We start from the raw sequence: 24,315 nt of genomic DNA on the forward strand, positions 1-24,315 counted from the left end.
GATAATATAATTAAGCAAAGCTTTATTGGGTCCATCGACTCATGCTTCCAAGCACTTTCCATTTTCCTCACTTGAAGACACTTATAATGAAAGAAGGTAGGATTATAGTATGTATAGTAGCATTTGAAAAGCCTACCAATAATTATTAGGTAAGTATCAACATGATTAGTAAGGGGTTAAACTGGCTTTGTAATAATCATGATATGTAGTCAAGTGCATTCATAGATTTTCCTGGCAAAATCTTTCGATCACTTTCTATAACGTTTTTTTTTGCTTAGCTTTTCCATTAACTGTATTAAGCTAACCTAAAACCAATCCAAAATCAAGCTACAAGTACAATGGAAAACGTGTGATTTTTTAATACGAAAAATTATTGGAAAAGTATATAAGAAATACTATAATTCTTATACAGGTAGAAGACAAACTACACGATGGAAGGCTGATAATAGTCTCAATCATTCTGAAGAATTCATACACTATGAACCAGATTTCTACTGCATTTCTTGTATCACCTTATCACAAGTCTTTTCAGGTCATAGTTTCCTGCATCGTAACTCCCATGCAACCCCACACCCACGTTACCTAGTCTCTCTCCTTATATCTTCTTTTAAATTTCTCAGAAAAATTATTTTTCTTTTGTTATATTTCGTGATATGGTGTAAAGGGTTGTAAAGAAGGAATGTTGGTTTAATTAATCAAACTATTTCTTTTATTTTTCAAAAAGTAAGCGTTTGACTTAATTATTCAAATTATTTATATTCTCAGAGTGAATAAATGATAAATATAATAATATTTGAGCATTTAGTTATATAATTGAGTCATTAAAGGAATTGAGTACGGCCTTACATAAAAAAACATTGTTACATAATAATTAGTTATCATTCTTAAAAAAGTATAAGCATAAATCAATAAAATAAAAGTTTCGTTAGGGTTGATCGTAAGTTTTCAATTTTTAAATGCAAAATTTTAAAATAACAGATATATTTAAGTAAGTTTTAATTTAATTTCAATATAAAATTATCTATTTTATAAAAATAAATAAATTTTTACTTTAATTTTAGTTTTAGTTGTAAAAGTAAGTTATTTAACTTCTATATCTCTTAAAAACACATATCAATTATTATTGTTATCGTGTGATCAGTTCCATCGTCAATCATTTATTTAATTATTATTATTATTATTATTATTATTATTACTGTCACTGTTGTTACTAATGTTACTAATATAAATGTTATTCTCATTATGCATATTATTATAATAATTATCATCATTATTTTTATATTACAGAAATATTATTATCTTTACTGTCATTTTCTTTTATCCTTAGTTATTGTCAAATTATTGATTAACAAATTTTGATTAAGAAATAACAATGTAGTTTAAATTTAAAATATAGTTTCAGAATTTGAAAATTAAAATTTATAAAATATTATAATTTAATATTATAAAATTACAAACTGATTTTTATTTTTTTATTTTATTTTAAAACTTAAAGGTGACAACCACATTGAATATGGCCTTAATTATTCATTACACTTACATCTATAAACTAATTGTTGTAATGTAATAAACTTAATTAAATTAATGAAAATTGTTTGGCACGTGGAATTAATTGAATATAGTGGCAAATCGATTTGGATTTTATTTTATTTTCATTTGGCCACCACATAAGAAGTGGAGAGGGAAGAACAAAATATATCAACCACACCAGCTAGGATTCTTCAGATTATCTTGGCGATTGTGGAAAAACTATTATCTTAATTTACTTATCATTATGCTGAGCACTACTACTAACCACTACAAAGTACAAATTTAAACAACTTATCTGAGCTGAAATCGCCAGCAATGACGTTAGTGCATAGTTGTTTGCTTTCTCCCACGCTTTTTGATTGGAATCAAGCGTCTAAAATGGACAATAACAACGTGGTCACGTCGAATCTACGTCGTAGTTACTTATGATACTGATAAATAAAATTATGAAAATTTTAAATAGCTAGGGAATATTGCTCACTTGCTACAATGCTGCACTAGTCTCATGCCATATCTATAGTTGATCATTCTCACAGCACACCATATCAATTGGTGGTCCAAATTAAGACAAACCACGATAATAATTAATTAAAACCCATCAGGAAACGAAATATACAATGCACTGGTGTGAAATATTCATAATTAATTAGTTTGATGATTCCTGAATATGGATTGGTTTAGACTTCAGATTGTTCCAGAATCCAGAGAAATTGGATGACTTGCCAATTGGTGCATTGAACACCATTAATTAATTGTTACTTATATTATTGATTAATTATAAGACTGAATTATTGCTTTAGCTTTCACGAGATATTCAACTGTACTATTAGCTAACCTGATATCAAAATTATTAGAGATAATTCAAACGAGAGTAAAACCTATTATGCTTAGATAAAAACACATCATATACAGCTAGAAGTTGAAAAGGTTGACTATAGGAATTTTGACTCTCGGACTCATCACGTGGTCCTCATTGTACGTACCCATGAGGATTATTGACTACCTCAACATCCTGTAACCAGTTGAATAAATGAATTGCATCAACAGGAGATAGGAAAATGAAGTTTTTTTTTTCGTTTTTTCAGTAAAATAACAAAAAAATATATAAATTTCTTGACCCTAAGGGCTGAAGTTAACTGGGGATTAGCCTGAAGGTTGACTATGCCCGACATACTGATCTGATTAGGTGAATGCCAATGCCATTGGTTATAAAGTCAACCATAAACAATATCTCTTCATTTATTTTATTTTATTGCAAAATACTGCATATGTTTGTGTTCAATTCAAAATCCATGTGTGTGGCCATTGCAATATCTACTATGAAGAGTTTGTGTGTGTTCAATTCAAAATCCATGTGCCCACATACAAAAGGAGATGTGCTTCTCTGTTTCATATGAGAGCCATTATTGATTAAAGGGTCGCTGCTAATATCTAAGGCTCCAAGCCACCACATAAATTCAAATAGTTTATGTCTTTTTTAATACCTCTACATAGCTTGGCATGTGCATGCAGAATCTCACAACCAACAAAGTTCTAGCTAATATACGAGCTTAATTATACCATGAAGCTTTCCTTAATTCATTATATTTGCGACTTAAACTCCCACTTAATTGTATATGTTTCTGTCTATATATATTAGTTTGACTTAATCTAAATAAATTCACCCCTACTTATAAACCAAGAACTTGAATAACATTAGTTTCATTTAAGTGGCACGTAAAGGAATTAATTTGGTTTAATCATCAGTGGTGAAACCAACATGATGAATTTATGTATTAATTAAGAAAGAAGAGTGGGGAAGGCTTATTTTTTAAAACTCACCAGCGATCTTAATGATGGAAAAAATCATGGAAGGCATTTTGATTTTTGACATGACTAATTCATTATATATTTAATGGTAAGATGCTTAACAAATCAAAACCCTGGGTATAATCATTAGCAGTCATATTGGTTCAAAGTTTTGAATATGCCCCAATCATCTACCCCGCACGAAGGTTTCTGAGCATGATGACAGAAACTTTTTTAACAAAAGAAAATTTAGAATTCTTTTGCAATAATAATAATATGGGTCTTAGCTTCTCGGTTGGATCAAATATAATGATAAGGCAAACAATTATTCCCATCATGCGAATTACCATCGATTGCATGAAATAGTAACCTGCTTTATATATGTTCGTACGAAAGTTGGGTGATGATAATCCTTTTCGACACTTAAAAAAAATCCAAATGTGTATGCTTATAACTTAGAAATGATAAACCTCACCACGTATGGCCTGTTTGTGAATTATATAAGGCTTTGTTTATTCTTCCGTTATATAATAGTAGCTTGTATAAAGAAATAGTTAGCAGTTAAAGCTAAATGATAGTGGATCGTTCTTGAAGGACCAATTTCATTTGGATAGATTTTGTTACAAGAAGCAACCGATCATTTTATGCATGGAGGATCAAAAGTAAAAAACCAGCATTATCAATGTTTGTTAATAATTAGCCATTTCCAAATAAAGTAAGTTCTCATCATGTGCATAACAAGAGGGACAAAAATGCAGAACTCGTCCGTGTGGCATAAATTTAGGAGGACTTTTATTCGTCTTTGCCTTCATTTCCATGAAGTAAATTAATTTCATATCTTCAAACAGTGACACAACTTAGGCTGTCTCTAACTATGCAAAAGAAAAAGAGTTCATAACTTTTAAAAGTATCCAAAATAACTTTTAACTTTCAAAACCTAGTTATCAATAATTCTTTTTCAGCTTTATTCTTAATTTTTAAATAATTTACACTCATACGATAATTACATTTTTTTATTTAATATATTTTAGTTAGTTGCACAAATTTTATTAAACAACTTTAATTCAATCAACTAGGTACAAATTTTGAGTTTCACAACTACAAAATTGAAGATCAAAATTGATAACTAATTTTACCGATAGTAATTTTAAGCAAAAATTCACAAATCAGTTTTTGGGATGTCACATTCACTCGAATCACTATGACACAAGTTTTCCTTTTCAAATATCAAGAATAATATTTATAAAAATCTTTTTTCTTTTTTATATGGTTACAATGAACTAATTTTCTTTTCATAAAGCTCTTAAATAAAAATACTCTCTCTGATCTTTTTTATAAAAAAAATAAAATAGAATATTTTCTTAGTCTTTATTATAAAATATAAATGATAAATTTAAGATGCATTAATTATTAAATTTTTTTATACTTTTCTTTTATTAGTATCATTAAATATATAAATTACTAACTACATCATTCAATATCATTGATATTTTTAGAATAAAATTTATACTTATAAAAAATATAATATACTTAATTATTTTTCTTACTCTTAATAATTTAGTTTTTAATTTCTTATAAAAAAAGATTAAAAAAAGTATTTAATGTTTTGAACACAGATAATTAAGAAGAGCTGTAGTTTGCCTCGAAAGGTCACTTCCATAAATATATAGTTTCCAATTATGAGTATAATTGGGCTTCTAGCTCATCACATCAGTAATCAGGATGGCCCAATTTTTTGTTGTTCATCAGAAGAAATCGTTTGTTCCAAACAAATAATTAGGCTCTGACCAAAATAATAATAATAATCTTTTCGCCCCGTTGAATGAAATAAATCTCCGTTCAATGTCAACGTTCCCTGTTCAACGTTAGCGTTCTGCTCAATGCTCATGCAGTCCCTATTCAATTGATGATAGCGTCGTCTTTGGTAAAACGAATAGTAATTGGACTTGTACCTTTTACCTTTCAAGCAGTACATGGTTTTCTTTGTCAGCAACAGATCAATGTCGTTCTTCAAAACCGGCCATCAAATGACGTTACACACTCTTAAATACAATTGATTCTAAATTTAGCCATATTAAATGAGCTAAAATGTTAAATATTCACCCACGAATTTCTCTTTTAAGTCCTATATGTTTAATTTCTCTTAAATAATTAAAGTATTTAATTGAAGTCTTATGTGGGAGACAACTTATACTGAGAAACTTATTTTCATCATGTTATGAATATTTTCATTGTTGAACGTGAAAATATTTTTAATATATCTTTGTTTTCTCTTTTTATCACTGCACCGTTTTTTTAATATTTTAAAAACTTTAAAACATTATTAATTATTTTAAAAATATTAATATTTTTACCCTCAAAGAAAAAATACTAATTATTTATATTGATTATGCTGAAAGTTTCTATAATGCGACGGTTCTCTGCAATGTGATCATAAATAATAAAAAAAGTATCATATATTAAACAACGTAAGTTGATGGTATACAATAAAAAGAATCAATTTTACATTAAAGAATTGAATCAAAGAATACATGTGTTAGAAAAACAAAAGATTAGAATCAAGTACTTGCACATTACAAACAGAAGTTATCAGTTACGTAAACGAAGATCAGACGAAGGAATCGACTTTGGGTGCCATGTTTCCAAACAATAACTTCAAGTCATTCTGCAGAGGAGTTAAGTTCAAGTCCAAGAACATAAACCTCATACTATTGGACCTTTTCATAACTGGGACTTTAGCAACAACCTGGTTTATAGAAGAAAACCCTTCGTTGGCAACAATTCTGTGCTTTCTCATGTGTCCACCCAGTGCCTGGCCCAGAGCGAATTCCAAACCACAAATGGAACACTCGTGGGTTTTGGGCTTATTCCATAAGCTCAGAAGAGCTTTGTCTTGTTCTTTGAGTTCTTTCCCCTCTAGTTTGGGCTTCTTGTGGCTAGCTCTGTGGCCACCAAGGGCTTGAAATGAAGAGAACTTACGGTTACATGTGCTACACTTAAATTCTTCAGGGCCTAAACGTTTCTTGGGTTTGCTTTCTCTGCTGGGATGAGAGAGCAGGATTAAACAATTTGCCAAATCTATGCTGTTTACTCCTTCATCTCTCGGTCTCTTCATGGCTACGAACGCTGAATTTTAGTATGAATATGCAGCGTGATTAAGGGCAGTGAACTTAAGCTAAAGAAGGAATTGAAAAATTTAGATTTGACGATAACTTCGGGACGTAAGGTTTGGTATTTATAGGCCGTTAGGGACCAAAGTCAAGGATTTTGACTGATTTAAATATAAATAAACTAGTTCTTGGAGGCTCTTTTTGCTTAATATTATAATAATCTTTAACGAATGCTTCAAATATGGAAAGTCAGAGTATTAACGGTTGTTGGACTGCCTCCTTGACTTAGTATATAAAATTGGACATAATTTATACAAAGTTTATCTTTAGTATATAATTCACGAGTGAGTTCTTTTACTTTTAACATTAAATAACTTCGCTAAGAACATGCTGTTGAACTAGGAAAAAAATAATTCTATTATGTAATTTGTGAATTTGATAGAAAAATATATAAGAAGCTAAATGTAAGCTTTGTCCAATATACTATGCAATGAAATTAATATCCTTTGCTGCTTTTGGAATTTTCTGGTCACATTTGGCACAACAAATGTTTCTTTTCGATAAGATAAAAGATTTTGCCCTCGTGTGGCTTACGCTTGCAAGTTTAAGAACTATGATATGACCGTGTGGGAACTGGGAAGCAACGTTACGTTGTTTTGGCGTGCAACTAGTGAATAAGTCGTGTGTGGTGAGCTACATAACCAAAGAAGCAAGTGGTCCTTGTTTGAAATTTAGAATGTCAAAGATTAAAAAAAAGTTCTTCTGTATTATGCATGCATATGTATAATTTATGGTGTTTTTGGATTCATAATTCAATTTGTTATTTATTTTATAAATTACTCTTAGAAAAAAGGTTTAAGGAACGTTTAGAAGGGTAATATTTTAATTTTTAAAACATAGGTAACACTTATTACTTTTCTTAAGCATAAGTTATAAAGCTGAGATTTTTTGAAAGCAGACCTAAATTTAAAATAAGACATGTTTAAATGTGATTGGCATTCAAGTGTCCAAAGTAATGACAATATTTTAACAAAATTATGACCAAATGAAAGAAATCATTGTATAAGGATAGATACGGTTCTATGTATAATGAAGAAAAACGGAAGCAACTGAGAACATACACCTTTTTTTTTTCGATGAGCAAAATCCAACTGATTTCATAAAGATAATTCCTTCCATTGTTGATTATTTCTCACTTAATTTTAAAAATGAAAAGTGGAAAAAGGTCAACTAGACTTATTTTTTATCACGTTTCCTTGTTAAGTGTTTTTCTTTAACAAGTTATTGATACATTTTCGACAAGCACACGAGTTTTTAAAAATAATACAACAAAAGTAGAGCATCATTAATTCCCGTGAAGAATAATATTGATACACATTAGTTCCTAAATCAAAATAGTTGGACATTATTGAAATTGAACTAGACTCTATAAAAATAATAATAAAGCAATTTAATTGAAGCAATGAAATTAAAATACAATGTAAAAGTTTTTCAATTATAATAAGATTCTCAAAAGAATGGTTACGATTACATTTCATCAAATGGTGATGCGATAATCAACTTCCACCTACTTCAGGCAAAATCATTCATAGTTTAAAATCAAATTATATTAACATAGCTCATGCTCATTTTCTTGGTGCATGAACTCTCTTTATATTAATAAAGATAACAAATGAAAAACAATTAAGATGACTCTAAACTACTAAAAATAACATAAGCAACAGCAAACACTACATTAAAAACACATTACTTGAAAGATAGCAAATAAGCACAAGACATGATATCATATCTCATAGTTATGAATTTAGCTTTGATGCACTATAAAAAGAAATTATACTGTCAACAATTAAAATACACAGAATAATTTTTGTATTAATTATCATAAAATTAAATATTATATCTTATATAGAAATTTAGGAGTAAATCACAATATAAAAAAATGTTACATTGGTAATACATTCTAGTTAAATTCAATAATTATATGGCCACTCTAAAGCTTCAATATGGACTGCGTTGACATATACCAATTTGGTGTGCGATAAATATATTGACGTGCAGTTTGCTTTTTCAACGTTTCCGTTTTCCTTGACACGTTCGATCTGCAGCGAGACATTTTGGAGATTATTGTCAAGACAACGAAACTTTACACATCACAAAGGAAAACGATGACTACTCAAAATTATCGGGTGATAACGGTACGGAAGATCGAAAATAATAAGGATTTTGTTTTAATTATTTATAGTAGTATAATCAAAAATTAATTGTAATAATTTTTCATACTAAGTCTACGGAGTTTGAGTAAATAATTTAATCAAACATTGATTATTAAATTTAATAGTTATTGTTGTATAAGAATTTATAGCATAAATTAAATAATAAAATTCATTAAATAAATTTTAGAAAATATAAAATTATAAACTTTCGTAAACTCTTTCACATATACTTAGGGTGTGTTTAGTAAACTTAATAGATGAGTTGATTAAAAACTGATTGAATTAAAAATATTTGATAAAATTAGTTATTAAATTATCCAGTAAATGTAAAATAATAAAGGTATTATTAAAATTTAGTCTATAATTTAAAATTTAATGATTATAGTTTATAATAATTATAAAATTTTAATCATGCTCTTGTTTTACAAGTTTTTTTAATAAAGTAAAACAGAATAATGTGAATTAGTTTATAAATTTATATGACAATTTTTTAATAATATTAATGAAAAAAGTAGTTTAGAAAATTTTAACATGAAAAAAGTAAATATTATAAGATTTTATAAATGTAAGAATTAAAATAAATTAAAAACGAGAGTTATAAGTTATTTATAAACTATTTTAAACAGACTTCTTTTATTATTAAATTTATGTCACAAACGATGTTTAAAAAGAATTTATCAATTAAGTATTTAAATAAGTTTGGTGAAATTATTAATTAATTTTGATATATCTTAGTGTATGGAAATTGTTTGATGACAGAGATGTTTATATATAGGTCCCACAACTCTTAAAATAAAAGACAGAGATTTACTTTTTTGGCTTACTCATAAATATATGAACACACGTTAGCATGAAATGAACTGATTAATGCAAGTAAGCTAATTAGTCATGACAATTCAAAAGGTCAAAGGACCATTGATTTTAATGGCCTAAATGGATTAAAAGATTTCTCATATCCCAGCTTTCCATTATTATTCCCTCAATTCCTCTCTGTCTCTTGATGCCTAAAATGAAATTCGAAGAAAAGAGGAGGCAACTTCGGAACAAGCTGTGTTTATAGGAATTACTTTAATAATGTTCCATATCATATCAGAATCCTGATTCTATGTACAAGGATTAACCTGTGTCAATTGGATTAGAACGTGATTGAATCAAATATTTTCTGCCTTTCTAGCTCCATTGCCACAGGTCAAGGTCCTTTACGTTTTACATTAGGATATGATGTCGACGTCGATACGGTTTTCCCTAGTGCTTGCTTTTACAAAGCATCAAGAACTAATGAACTATGATAGAGCAACTTTATTAGGATCTACTTATTTACTTTTATTATTAAACAAAAAAGCACTGTTAGAGTGATCTGAGTTGGCATCACAAAAAAGGATCTGTACCTTATACAAGAAATATTGCATATCTGGAAAAAGGATCCACAGTGAATGAAGGAGAAACAAGACAGGAACAAAATTTAGCTACAATGCTTAGCTGTTTTTTTAATTATTCTTTAATTAAAATTTAATTTTTTTATAATATATGTTAATATAAATTTTAATATTAATGTTTACATCGTATTATTTTTCTTATTTTCATTAGACAACAACCATAATTTTTCTCTAATTTTAAAATTTTCATATTTATTATTTTATTTTTTAAAATCCTAAGAAAAATTTGCCATTTTTTTCCAACACTGAAAGCATGTTACAACGTGGAGTAACACATTATCACAATACTAATCAAATTTATTTAAGTTAAAAATATCTGTTCGATGTTCATGATACTCGCTAATCTTGATGGAGTGAAAAGTGAAAAGTTAGAGGATTAATGCACCGTTTTACGTCTTGCATATTATTGATGTTGCTGTGTAGTGTGATCTGTTTTTAATGAACGGATATAATTATCTTGAAGTACATGAGAAATTTCATCCATGCATAGAAACAGGGGAAGAAAAACATTTGTAAGGCACCAATAACATCGTAATGCATATTGCGTATTCAATATTATTATCCAATAATAAAACAAACACCAAAAAATGACGCCAATTTATCATGCAGTTTTCTTCTCAGAGTTCTGATATTTTTGGAAATTCTTATAATCCCATTGGAATGCGAAAGACCGAAAACCACTATTCCTAATTAATTAACTGTACAATAAAATTAATTCGAAAGTTAATCTAGCTACTTCCTTACAAGTCACAAATTCACCAAACCACAGTTGAATAGCTATTTGCGAATCGTCCCCTAAATTCAACAAATCAATAATAACAAATCTTTACATACAAAAGAATCAAAAGAATAATACATCAATCCAAAAATGGGTCACAAATCAGAACAAAGAAAGATCAACTTGAGGTGCCTTCTTTCCAAACAACAATTGCAAGTCATTTTCCAAAGGAGTCAAGTTCAAGTCCAAGCTCATAACCCTTTTGCTATTCGATCTTTTGAGAACCGGGGCTTTCTCAATAGCATGGGTTATAGAAGAAAACCCTTCATTGATGGCACCCCTATGCTTCCTCATGTGTCCTCCTAGTGCCTGACCCAGAGAGAATTCCATGCCACAAATGGAACACTCATGCATTTTGGGCTTATTCCACAAGCTAAGAGCCTTGGCCTCAGCTCTTAGATCTTCTCCATCAAACTTGGGCTTCTTGTGGCTAGCCCTATGGCCACCAAGGGCTTGAAATGATGAGAACTTGCGGTTACACGTCTTGCACTCAAACTCCATTGGAGCATAACTTTTCATTAAGGGTTTGCTTTGTTGAACACGAGAGAGTAGCATCAAACTATTGGCCAAATCTATGCTCTCTTTTTCTTGGTTCTCTCTTTGTCTCTTCAAAATGGCTACCATGTTTAATGTGAATGTGTGTAATGTATGAGATGGGTTAGTGTCTTGTGAGGAACACTCTAACACGATACCTAGTATTTATAGACATCGGGGAAAAAGTCAAAAAGTAGAACATGGACACTGGTCTTTGTTCCACCTCAAAACTAAGGAAAGTCCATATTGTTAACCTTACAATAACAAGTTTGACTTTTTGACTTGATGTAATTACGCGAACACCCTTAATGCTTGCGTAATTGCTTATTGCATGTTGTCTTGTTTTGGTATTTCTTGGGTTTCTCCTTTTTGAATCAATTATACTTGTGCCCCACGCACACTCCTAGTTCACAGTTCACATTGTAGCCGCGTGGTGACACAGCGCTTTGCATGGTTGAGCCACCGAGTGAAGGATCCTTAAGCACTAAGGTAATAAATAGGATACTTCTGCAACTGTTCAACGAAGCTTCCACTTTCTTGTCAGAATATTCTCCAATACAGTTTCTAGAACATATTGAAGATGGGTCAGCACCTTCTGACTTTTCTGTCTGAACATTTATTTTGTGTAAAAGTGCATGATGTTACTCCTTTCTTCCGATTTTATTTTATTTTTGTCTATTTTAATTTACCTCAATAATTATCACTTTAGAAAATTTTAATAATATTTAAATTTATTAATATCTCATTTACTTATTTAAATATATTCATAACTACATTTTAAGTCTTTTAATAAGAATATTTTAATAAAAATTATTTAATTTTATTATAATAATTTGTGGAATAATATATCATTTTATTCCTTAAAATTATAAAATAACACATACATGTCAATTTGGTCCTTGAAATTATGTAAAAATAATTATTTAAAATTTAAAGCTATATTTAGTTTGGCCTTTAAAATTATAAGTACTATTAAATTTAATTTTTCAAATTATAAAATATAATTCTTAATTCTTAAAAAGTTATTATTTAACACTTAAAATTATAAGCATTTGTTAAATCATCTAACAAATTACTAAACGTGATAAATTAAATAACACAACTTTATTTTTAAAGCAAAATTTGTTTTAAAATAATAACGAAGGATATGTCGTTGGCCTTCACTTTTTCTTTCACTTCGTGGTCGAAAAAATATTTTTCATATAATAAATTATCAGAGATTTTTTTTTGCTAAATATCAGTTTATAATTTTAGGTATTAAAATAATGATAATGTATGTATTACTCATAACTTGTGTAATTAATAATTTCTTAAAAAATATTTACTATCTTAATATGAGAGGGAGAGAACAGATGGTGAGCAACTTTCCCTCTTCGTTCAACGCGGACTGCGGTGAAGTGTACAAGTTTGGTGTTCAATATAACTTTTTCCGTGCTTTTTAAATTGCGGTTGCGGTGCTAGTTGCAATTTTAGTAGTATTGCAAAAAACTGTTCACAATACAAAAGTCTAGAAGAAAAAAGAAAACGAAATAGTCTAGAAGAAAATACAAGTGAAATTTCTTCACACGAAGTCAGAGAAAAAAAATAATGCATTTGAGTATGAGTCTAAATACGAGCGGTTTTCACACCAAAATTTTACGAATTTTAAAATAAGAAAAAACCCATTAATTTACATTCACAATTTGTATTTTATGCATTAAAATATTCTTAAAATAAGAAAAAAAAATCCATTAATTTACAACATTCAGTGCACGAATTCGTTTTCAAGTTTAAAAATCGTAATTGCATTGCGGCACACGACAGCTTCAAGCACTTGGAAAAATTCAAACAGCGCATTTTCAAAATAGAATAATCTAATGCATTGATAAGGACTCAAGAAAAATGGAGAAATACAAACTACAAACAGTTTGCGTGCAGATCACACTGCATGCACATAAAAAATTCAAATAGATTTTTACACTCGTCTCTGGCGTCTGATACCTAAAATCAATACCAAGAGCGGTGCTCATCAAGTGATGAGCGTTGTGAAGAAGTTTCATACTTTCATACTCCAACTTTCTGAAATTATAGTCAATTCACATCTGCAAAAGGAGTTCGATTTGGAGATGCTGCTAGACGCGGGATTTTGCTTTCCACTTGTATCAATTTTAATCTGTTCTCAGTGGAATTGTCTTCTGTAATCTGTGTCCTCATCTCCTCAATGGATGCAGGGCTAGGAACTGAGATGATTTTTTTCTGAGATGCTAAACTTGCATTCTGGTCAACCTTTTCATAAACAACAGAACAAGCTTTTAAGCACAAGATAATAAAAATATGTAGCAAGCTTTTCATAAATATGTTGTTTTTTATTTTCCATTTATTTGAAAGGTGTGTATTCATCATCCAAAAACTCAACAACGTAAAAAAAAATGTACCAAGTAGTCTCTAACGAGGCACTTTTCTGCCTGAACATGGATGTTAGATATATCTTCACTATGTTTATCTTGTAACGAGTTAAGTAGCTCCAACCACCTTGTACTCATGGAATCAATTTCCTTCTTATTCTCATGGTCCAGCATCAGTGCACCTGGACATATTTTGTTTTGGCTCAGTCAAATTAAAGACAAAGAAATGATAGAAAATATTAAAGACGGGGAATAATCTGAGAACTTTAATTTACCATTTACATCTGCCAGCAAGTTGCGTGTTACTGCATCATAATCTGAATCCATAGATAATGATGCAGACACAAATTCTTGATTCAGAGCATGATTTTTCAAGATGTTCTCCCTGTTACCCATCAATAAAAGTTAAAACCATTCTTAACTTCACTGCTGATTCTCTCCCATTAAGAACAACTCTAGTCTGTGACACTAACTAGCAACACTTACTTTACTGAAGATTCTATCTTCGCAAGATTGTTCTTGTGGAGACTGTTGAAGGACAAGTGGGCACTTTCCCACTGCTTCCTAGAAAGGTCCACTGTCTTTGAGCTGCATAGCATTGTAAGAATTTATAAGCAAAGAAGAAGGCTGAACAAATCAATATTAAATAAATTCAATATTTTGTACTTCAATGTTATGTAAAAATACTTTCTGTCTCTCTACTATCTCCTAATCATGCACATGTGTGAAGGGGAAAACATTAGACGAAAAGAATAGAACAGAACAAGTAAAAACTCACCACTCCAGGAGGCAATTCTCCATGGTAGCTTTAATATCGTTGGCTGAGAATATTTGTTCCACAAAATGACTATTCCAATTCTCGACATATTCATTAACTTCCTTAGTAGCATCTTTTGAAACTTGCTGCATGTTGAGCATCTCTAGCTGCAATCTCTCAGTCTGTTGCATGCTCGTGTGTTGCATAGTTCTTGATGCCTCTGAGACCTAAAATACATATTTTTCCGAATTCAGTTAGTATATACTAAATACAATATGCATTAGTGTACAACAGCAGCAAGAAAACGAAACAGATAGAACAACGAAGTCAGCCGACGGACCATAGCAGTTCTCTTAGATGTCAAGGCTGCCAAAATCGCTGCAATTTTCTCTAAGGCTTGCCCCTCCTCTCTCTCAACCTCTTCCTGTTTCAGGTTAATGGAGAAAAAAATCAACCATGAGTCTGCTTTAAGATCAGGGTATAAGTAGATCAATGTCTGCGTACCCTGAACTTCTTCTCAAAGTTAGCTAATTGCTGGAACCTCTCATTTTGAGTTTCTTCAAGAATTTTTGTGACTCTCGAAGAACGTAGATGAATGTCATCGAAGAAGTTCACAGCTGCCTCTGAAACTACTCGTGCTGAAGCCAAACTTCGTTGTAATCCCTACATTGATGCGCGAGGATTATACTTGCACGATTAAACTATTGCTCAAATATTACAAATGGACAACAGTTACAAGTAAGTAGAACATACTTCCTCTTGTTGTTGGAGGGAGAATGCTAGCAGCTGTTTTTGCTCATCAAGGGAATTATGGATGTTACATATTACATCCTTGGCTTCAAGAACAGCAGTTGCAAGAAACTGTAAGGGGCGCAACATTATCAACATTGGAGGATCGAAATAACAGTTTTTTAGAAAAACATTTCTTGCATTCGCTGAACTGAAAATGTCGTCAATGAAACATAAAAATAAAAAAGAAACAACTAAAATTTCTTCACTTATTACATTCTCAACAGCCAATGTTTGTGATGAAACTTCAGATTGTATCTGTTCCATATCAGACGAAGCTTTCAAGTGCAATGTATTTGCTAGATCTTTCAGGGTGTCTACTCCCATAGTAAAAATCCCGGTCATTTTATTTATCCTTGATTCTAGAGCTTGTGCAGACTGAAAAAAGATTATCATAATCCATATGATGAGTGGACCATGTAAGCAAGCATTACTAGTAAATGAAACAAGATTTCTTCACTTGTCTTACATCACTTTTTCTGGCAAGATAGGAGCTGACATGATCTTCTATGTTTCTAAGTTGTTTCTGCTGCTGAGAAATAGATCCCATAATGGTCGTATGCAAGTCCTTTAAGCTCTCATTTAAGAGAGATCCAAAATTCAATATTGTTTTTTGATTTTCTGCCTCCATCCTTTCTTTGTGATCTACAAGAATAATTATTAACAATACCTCAGAGAAGAAAAATAAAACATTTAGGATGTCCACTGTCTAACACATCATTTTCTTTCTCCTACTTTCCTGATGAAATCTTGCGATTTAACATAAGGAAAAAAAATTCCTGCCAAAACATATTTTTAAAGGATTTTAAATCTGGAACTGGAACAACGAACCATACCTAACGTTGAGGACAGTAAATTAATATCATTTGATGCATTCTGCAGATCAGTACACATTTCCTTTGCACGCTCAATCAAGGCATTTTCTGTTCCCACACAAAGTAAAGCAAATCAACAGTGAATTGAATAAAAACAGCATAAATCTGCCAGCATAAACCATCATTTAGTAGTTACCTGATTTCAGAAGCTTGGAAATGGTGCATTCCTTCTCCTTCAGGGTTGAAACTAGTAGCTTGTAATTCTCTTGGAGATCATGCAAGATGTTGGTGGTTTTTTCTAAATTCACCTATAAGAGTAATTTAACTTGAGAAAAATATTTTTCAAGGATAAATTATGAAGCTTTTATTTGCATTGCATATTGTTGAAAATATGCCTGCAACAACTGCACACGTGGCTGTTTTATCCAATTTTTAAATTTTAATTTTCTGTTATTTAAGACCTAGTCATTAGGAGTTTTTATTTCTGTTTATCAGATTGAATTATTGTTAGTCGTGCCTAAAAATAAGGGATATTTTATTTTGTATGTTTGACTCTATCTCTATTTAAAACGAATTGGTATCAAGAGCCTTTATCTTTGAGGGATCTATGAGTTGAGAGAAACACCAATGGAGGATAATACATACACAGTAGGTTCACCGCCAATTTTTGATGGTGAGGAATATGAGTTATGGGCTGCAAGGATGATCTGTCATCTTGAAGCATTGGATCTTTGGGAGGCAGTAGAAGAAGATTATGATGTTCCTATATTGCCTGACAATCCAACTGTGGCTCAAATGAAGTACCACAAGGAGAGAAAGACAAAAAAGGCAAAGGCAAAAAATTGCCTTTTTTCTGCTGTGTCAAAAATCATTTTTACAAGAATTATGAATTTCAAATCTGCCAAAGAGATTTGGGATTATCTCAAGAAACAATATTATGGAACAATATTATGGTTGTGAAAGAACCAAAGGCATGCAAATGCTTAACTTAGCTAGAGAATTCGAGATGCAGAGCATGAAGGAGACAGAAACAATTAAAAATTATGTTGATCGACTGATGAATATAGCAAATAAAGTGTAGCTTCTCGGGAAAGACTTTCTTGATGAAAAAATAGTTCAAAAAATTCTAGTTACTGTACCAGAAAAATATGAATCAAAGATATCAGCATTGGAGGAGTCAAAAGACATGTCAACCATCACCTTGGGAGAATTGGTAAATGCTTTACAGGCCCAGGAGCAAAGAAGAATGATGAGACAAGATGAGACGGTACAAGGTGCTTTTCATGTAAAAGCACAAAATTCAAAAGGTGGCAAAAACAACAACAAATGGAAGAACAAAAAGCTAGAAGGTTTCAACGAACAGCAAGGTGAGAACTTTTCCCCTTGTCCACATTGCAAAAAGACAAATCATCCAAAAGAAAGATGTTGGTGGAGGCCAGATATCAAGTGTAGAGAATGTGGTGATTTGGGACATGTAGAGCGAGTCTGCAAGTCTAAATCAAAAGAGGCAAATGTCACCTTGGAGGAGCAAGAAGATGAGCAACTCTTTGTTGCAACATATTTCACTACAATCAACTGTTCTAGTGACTCATGGTTAATAGACAGCGGCTGCACAAACCACATGACCCACGACGAAAAGCTGTTTAAAGAGCTTGACAAAACCACCATTTCCAAAGTAAAAATTGGAAATGGTGATTTCATCTCAGTTAAAGGGAAAGGGACCATCGCTATTGAAAGCTTGACAGGTTTGAAGTATATCTCTGATGTTTTATATGTGCCTAACATTGACCAAAATTTGCTTAGTGTTGCACAACTTGTGGAAAAGGGCTTCAAAGTCATATTTGAAAATAACTGGTGCTTGATCAAAGACACAAAAGGCAAAGATGTATTTAGAGTGAAAATGAGATCTAAGAGCTATGCTCTAAATCTGATGGAGGATGAGCAAATAGCTTTTTCAAGCACAACCACCGATGCTGATCTATGGCACAAAAGACTTGGACATTTTCATCTTGCAGGACTGTTATACATGCAGAAACATGTCTTGGTGAAAGGTGTCTCGATGCTTGAAGACAAGTTGGTAGATTGTGTGGCTTGCCAACTTGGTAAACTAGTCAGAAAACCATTTCCTCAAATCACTTGGAGAGCAACTCAAAGACTACAACTTGTTCATACAGATGTTGGGGGACCTCAGAGAGTATTGTCTTTAAATGGTAATAAATATTATATTACTTTTATTGATGATTATACTAGATACTGTTGGATTTATTTTTTTAAATCCAAGACTGAGGTTGCCAATATTTTCTGGAAATATAAAGCATTTGTGAAAAATCAAAGTGGTTGCAGATTACAAATAATAAGGTCTGACAATGGAAAAGAATATACAAATGACGTTTTTGATAAATTTTGTGAAGAAGCTGGCATTGAGCACCAACTTACAGTACCATACAACCCACAACAAAATAGTGTAAGTGTGAGAAAAAATAGAAGCATCATGGAGATGACAAGGTGCATGTTACATGAGAAAGATTTGCCAAAGAAGCTGTGGGCAGAGGCAGCAAGCACTGCTGTATTTTTGCTGAATAGGCTGCTGCCAAGTAGAGTTTTGAACAAAAGAACTCCATTTGAAGGTTGGTTTGGGTACAAACCAGATTTACAAAATTTGAGAATTTTTGGTTGTGTTTGTTTTTCTTATGTTCCACAGGTTAAAAGGGACAAACTTGACAAAAAGGCTGAACCCGAAGTTTTCATTGGATATAGTAACACGGCTAAAGCTTACAGAATTTTCCAACCACAAAATGAAAAAATTCTTGTGAGTAGAGATGTAAAGTTCATGGAAGATCAACAGTGGAGTTGGGAGAAGCCAGTAAGAAAGCAACTTCTAGAAACTCCACAACTCCTTGATGATGAAGTTGATGAAATTCCTGTCAGAGGTACAAGATCTTTATCCGAGATTTATTAAAAGTGTAATGTGGCTGTCTTAGAACCTGCTGAATTTGAAGAAGCTGAAAAGGATGAGAAGTGGATTAATGCTATGAAGGAAGAACTTAAGATGATTGAAAAAAATGACACTTGGGAGCTAGTAGATCGACCTCAACACAAACAACCCATAAGAGTCAAATGAGTCAAATGGGTTTATAGAACTAAACCCTAAACCCTAAACCCTATAAATAAACACAAGGCCAGGTTGGTGGTAAAAGGTTATGCTCAAGTGTTTGGAGTGGATTTTTCAGAAACGTTTGCTCCCGTTGCACGTCTCGATACAATCAGAATGCTGCTTGCTTTGACTGCACACAAAGGTTGGAAAATTTACCATTTAGATGTAAAATCTGCATTTTTAAATGGTTATTTGCAAGAGGAGATATTTGTGGAGTAGCCAGAGGGATTTCAAGTTAAGGAACAAAAAGATAAGGTTTACAAGCTAAAGAAAGCCTTGTATGGTCTTAAACAAGCTCCAAGGGCTTGGTATGAAAGAATTGATGATTATCTTAAAAAACTTGGATTTATTAAAAGTCCAAATGAAGCTACATTATATGTGAAAATGGCAGGAGGTGATTTAATTATAGTTTCTATTTATGTTAATGACCTCTTTGTGACAGGCACTAATGAAAAACTAATGATGGAGTTCAAAGCTAAAATGCTTCAAATGTTTGAGATGACAGATCTTGGTTTAATGTCCTTTTTTTTGGGAATGGAGGTGAAGCAAGAAAAAGATGGAGTTTTTCTATGTCAAAACAAATATGCAAAAGAAATACTGAAGTTCTGCATGGAGGACTGCAAAAGCATTGATACACCAATGAACCAGAAAGAAAAATTCAGCAAAGATGATGGAGCCGATAAGGTAGATGAATATCATTATAGAAGTATAAGTATAATTGGTTGCCTAATGTATCTTAGTGCAACTAGACCTGATATCATGTTAGACCTGATATCATGTTTGTAGTAAGTGTGCTTTCAAGATTTATGCATTGTGCTAGTGAGGTCCATCTTCAAGCTGCCAAACGGATTGTGAGATATGTCAAGGGAACTATAAATTATGGCATCAAGTTCACTCACTCTCAAAATTTTCAGTTTTAAGGATATTCTGATAGTGATTGGGCTGGTTCAAATGATGACATGAAAAGTACAACAGGTTACTGTTTCAGCTTTGGTTCGGGTATGTTTTCATGGAGTTCCAAAAAACAAGATATAGTGGCTCAAAGCACAGCTGAGGCAGAATATGTGGCAGCCACTGCAGCTGTGAATCAAGCTATTTGGCTAAGGCATATACTTGTTGATCTACATATGGAGCAAAAAGAGCCAACACAGATTTTTGTTGATAATTAAGTAGCTATTTTTATTTCAAATAATCCTATTTTTTATTGCAAGACCAAGCATTTTAAGATTAAGCTATTTTTCTTAAGAGAAGTACAAAGAGAAGGTGAAGTCAAACTTCTTTATTGCAGAACTGAAGATCAAAGTGCAGATGTTTTAACAAAAGCCCTTCCAAAATCTAGATTTGAAGCTTTGAGAAACAAATTAGGTGTTATTGAGGCAAGGAGGAGATTTGTTGAAAATATGTCTGCAACAACTGCACACGTGGTTGTTTTATCCAATTTTTAAATTTTAATTTTCTGTTATTTAAGACTTAGTCATTGAATTATTGTTTCTGTTTATCAAATTGAATTATTGTTAGTCGTGCCTAAAAATAAGGGATATTTTATTTTGTATGTTTGACTCTAGCTCTATTTAAAACGAACAAGTGAATAATATCGAAGTATTCTCCGCAAAACATTTTTATCCTTCTACTCTTATTATATGTTAACAACAACACATATAAAACGCACCTTGCAATCTTTAAGCTCACTTTCTAAATCCAGTTTCTGTTCTTGCTCTGTTAAATAAAGCTCACGGAACTTGTCCACTTGCTGCAAAATAAATAGGAAGAAATAAATTTAGGGACAAAGTTCCCACACAAAATAACAGAAATGTCAACCAAAGAAAAGTTAGGAAATACTTTCTCACTAAGACCGAGGTCATTCTCTAGTTGCTCTATCTTCTCAATCCTTGCCTGAAAGAAGAAGTTATAAGAAATATTACGGTAGGGAAGTTGAAACCAGTGTGTCATGATAGAACATACCATCGATTCTCAATTTCAGCCCATTTAACTGAAGAATGAAACCGAGGTTTTTCTTTCTCTGGATGATGTGAAATGGTTCTTAGTAAATTTCCTAATACTATTATTTTTACATTCTGTATATTCTGAAAACAAACATATGACCTTCTTTTCGGCTTCTTCCTTGGCAAATCTTTCATGAGAAATATATACACCATTCTTCTCCCTTGCTGCTCGAACATCTGCATTCAATATGGTGTGATGACAAAGATGTGATATGTGATCATCTCTATTTTCCAGAACTTAAAATATGGGTGAATGTACCTTCTTTCATCTGCTCAATTTGCATGTACAAGTCCTTCAACAAAACAGCCTTTGAAACTTTTTGGTTTGCCTATAAAGAAAACACGAGCTTATGTCACTACAAAGGAGCAGAAAAAAATGCAATTAGAAGAATTGTAAGGGACAATAGCATTGGTAACTGACCTCGGGCTTATTCTTTATGCTTTTTGCACGACTAGCATAATCTAGTGTACTCAGTGTTTCTTCCAAACAATAAGAAGATGGGGAAATAGTAGCAATTATGCATGTTTTTGTTTTCCCTCCTAAGGAGTCTCGCAAAATCCTTGTAAGCTTACTGTCTCTGAGACAACAGACAACCAAATGGCATGCATATTCAGGCATGTATCTTCAAATTCAAAATAAACAATGATAATTGAAAATGACGTTATAGAGAACCTGTAAGGCACATGAGCGGAATGTTCCACGAGCGCATTTATGACACGTCCCAGGGTCAGTAAGCTCTTGTTTATCTCCCCTGCTTCTCTAGCCCGGCCCTGTAATTTTATTACTTAACATGGTTATATTTTGATTATCAATGCATGCAACATTGTTGCAAACTTAATGCAAGTCCAAAATGGACCCATGTAGTCTTCGTATATTGGATATCCAGTCCACAAAAAAGAAAGACAAAAAGTATCATGAAAATTAAAAGTCAGGATAAAACAAGTTATACCTGGAAACTAAAACTAAACACTCCTAACTTTACAGCTAAAACATATTTTACCTATATTATGCCTCTTCTACTTTCAGATTGCTCTTAATCTGAGTTGCAAGCATTACTTAAACTAATTAATTTCAAACTCAGAATAAGATGTATCTATCTAGTTTGCTATTTGATTACAATGCAATTTATGTTGCTGGCCAAAAGACAAATAACCATATGACTGCACATTCAGTTTAACGGGATATATTTAAATTTCTCTAATTGCAAACAGCCATCCACACAATTTAAAATAGAGTCAAGTGGAAATTTGGCTTTTACCTCGCGTGCTCCTGAACGCAATATATTTTCTGATCCTGCCAAATCAACAAGATTAAGCTTGCCACATTTAATTAACTCCTCATCACCTATTACTGTTTCTTTCACATACACAGTAATGGTGAAAACTGAATGCGAACGACTGCACCAAAACAAAATTCGTTAAGCAAAACATAGCTTCAATTAACATTATGAATTTCAACAACTTCAGTAAAAGGAAAAGACCTGCTTCTCTTGTTAAGCAATGTATCTGCAGTGCGCCTCTTTGATGCTCCTCGTTCTAACAGAGTATAAATTTCATTTACACTGTATACTGATTCCTCTTCAAGTCCCCTCACAAACACACAACCCTTTCCATCTTCCATAAGGGTTATAGGTTTCTTCTGTTTTTCTTCTACAGGCCTGGAAGAATTGTCCTCAGGTGACAATAAATCAGTTATTTCTTCATTATATAGCTCAAGGAACGTTACTTTCATGCTATAGTCAGCATTCTGTGCTTCCAAAATATCAAAAATTTGACGAACTGCTCTTGGAATGACACCAGCTTCCGCAGGTAAATCACCACCCTGTAAATTACAGTGATCAGAAAACACACACTGCTACAATGTGTTTAAGGAAATGTGGAGTTGTTTGACAAAATGTATACATATAATATACCTTATTTCTCATCCCACCCTCCATAGTATAAGTTTTACCAGTTCCTGTCTGACCATAAGCGAATACAGTACAATTGAAACCATCAAGAACTTCATTCACAATTGGGGCTATGGCTTGTTCATATATTGATCTTTGCTGTGCTTTAGGCCCAAAAACCTTAAGAAATGTAGATTTAATATCATCACTCCTAATTTGTGAATGATGATGGAAATAATGACATAGCCTTAAAAGGGGTTGAAAAGTAGTAACAAATAACCATACCTTGTCAAAGGTGAAAACCCTATCTACTTGCTTGTTAGCTAGAGTCTGCATAACAGTTACTTCCCTTTTATTTTCATTACATGACACAACCTTTGGAACATTCGACCTTTGTTCATCATCACTTAACGGCCTGAAATTTATCATTTAAAAAATAATGAATAAATTTTAATAGTAAATAATAGCTCATATGCTGTAGAATAGAAGTGTGAACTTTTAGGCATGAAGTGAAATTGAAAGAGTAAGGACCTGCATCGAAGCAAAACTTGAACGTTAGTCTCTTTATCCTTGTCATGACGATTCGAGTTCCAATCGGAACCTCTTGAATCGGGACGGCGTCTTTCCGGGCGAGGTGTTAGAAACGGCGACGGAGACGCCGCCATACCCGATCCTACTTTCTTAGACTGATCCGGCGTCATTGACATTGTTTTCTACCTCTGCAAACATCAGTTGAATTTTGAACCCAAATTTAAAAAAAAAAAAAAAAAGTAAATAAAAATGATAATAATAATAATAATCCTAAGTTCGTATTCGAAACGGAGATTAGTTGTCTGTGAAATTAAGGTTCGAGCATACTTGATCGGAGAATCTGAGAAAAGAGTGGTTTGAAAAGGGATCCGTTTGTGGTTCTGCTTTTACGGTGATTTTAATTTGGCCACGCTGTTTCTGAAGCGAATTTGAAAAAGAGAAAAGAGAAGGGAATGAATGAAGCGTTGCTTTGCCAATTGCCAACGGCTACTTGAGACGAGACTATATATGTAGGCACGGATAGCCGTTATGACATAGATCTTCCCTCAACAGCGCCACGGACCCAAAATTCAAACTTTTCAAAATTTCTAATATCTTTCACGAT

General features: G+C 32.1%; 2 protein-coding genes across 2 annotated transcripts; both read right to left on the reverse strand.

Moving 5' to 3' along the window:
• Positions 1-5,926: 5,926 nt before the first annotated feature.
• Positions 5,927-11,502, reverse strand: LOC113870747 (zinc finger protein ZAT1-like). Its single transcript, XM_027507191.1, has 3 exons — positions 10,965-11,502; positions 10,822-10,901; positions 5,927-6,444 (listed from the first exon to the last, which is right to left on the reverse strand). The coding sequence occupies exons 1-3, from the start codon at positions 11,477-11,479 to the stop codon at positions 5,927-5,929; spliced, it is 1,113 nt and encodes a 370-aa protein (XP_027362992.1). The 5' UTR covers positions 11,480-11,502.
• Positions 11,503-13,230: 1,728 nt separating this feature from the next.
• Positions 13,231-24,315, reverse strand: LOC113873109 (kinesin-like protein KIN-5B). The gene is made up of 24 exons (XM_027511090.1): positions 24,039-24,315; positions 23,712-23,899; positions 23,466-23,595; positions 23,205-23,360; positions 22,773-23,113; positions 22,551-22,689; positions 21,965-22,062; positions 21,713-21,869; positions 21,551-21,620; positions 21,392-21,468; positions 21,128-21,181; positions 20,958-21,038; positions 16,331-16,442; positions 16,156-16,242; positions 15,789-15,964; positions 15,536-15,697; positions 15,284-15,391; positions 15,035-15,193; positions 14,871-14,954; positions 14,552-14,757; positions 14,260-14,361; positions 14,049-14,158; positions 13,804-13,955; positions 13,231-13,654 (listed from the first exon to the last, which is right to left on the reverse strand). The coding sequence occupies exons 2-24, from the start codon at positions 23,885-23,887 to the stop codon at positions 13,460-13,462; spliced, it is 3,132 nt and encodes a 1,043-aa protein (XP_027366891.1). The 5' UTR covers positions 23,888-23,899; positions 24,039-24,315; the 3' UTR covers positions 13,231-13,459.

This window comes from Abrus precatorius, unplaced genomic scaffold (assembly GCF_003935025.1).
Source record: "Abrus precatorius isolate BTA unplaced genomic scaffold, Abrus_2018 Scaffold7, whole genome shotgun sequence".
NCBI classification, from domain to species: Eukaryota; Viridiplantae; Streptophyta; class Magnoliopsida; order Fabales; family Fabaceae; genus Abrus; species Abrus precatorius.

Bases quoted from the DNA above. Each gene is read 5' to 3' on its own strand.
- LOC113870747 (XM_027507191.1), bottom strand. From the start codon at position 11,479: ATGGTAGCCATTTTGAAGAGACAAAGAGAGAACCAAGAAAAAGAGAGC. The intron at 10,902-10,964 runs GTTCTGATTTGT...TTGTATGTAAAG, and splicing joins CCTCAAGTTGATCTTTCTTT to ATTTGTTATTATTGATTTGT. The intron at 6,445-10,821 runs GTAAGGAAGTAG...ACTAAAATTCAG, and splicing joins GTTTGGTGAATTTGTGACTT to CGTTCGTAGCCATGAAGAGA.
- LOC113873109 (XM_027511090.1), bottom strand. From the start codon at position 23,887: ATGTCAATGACGCCGGATCAGTCTAAGAAAGTAGGATCGGGTATGGCG. The intron at 23,361-23,465 runs GTATGGTTATTT...ACATTTCTTAAG, and splicing joins GGGTTTTCACCTTTGACAAG to GTTTTTGGGCCTAAAGCACA. The intron at 15,698-15,788 runs GTAAGACAAGTG...ATCTTTTTTCAG, and splicing joins ATCTTGCCAGAAAAAGTGAT to TCTGCACAAGCTCTAGAATC.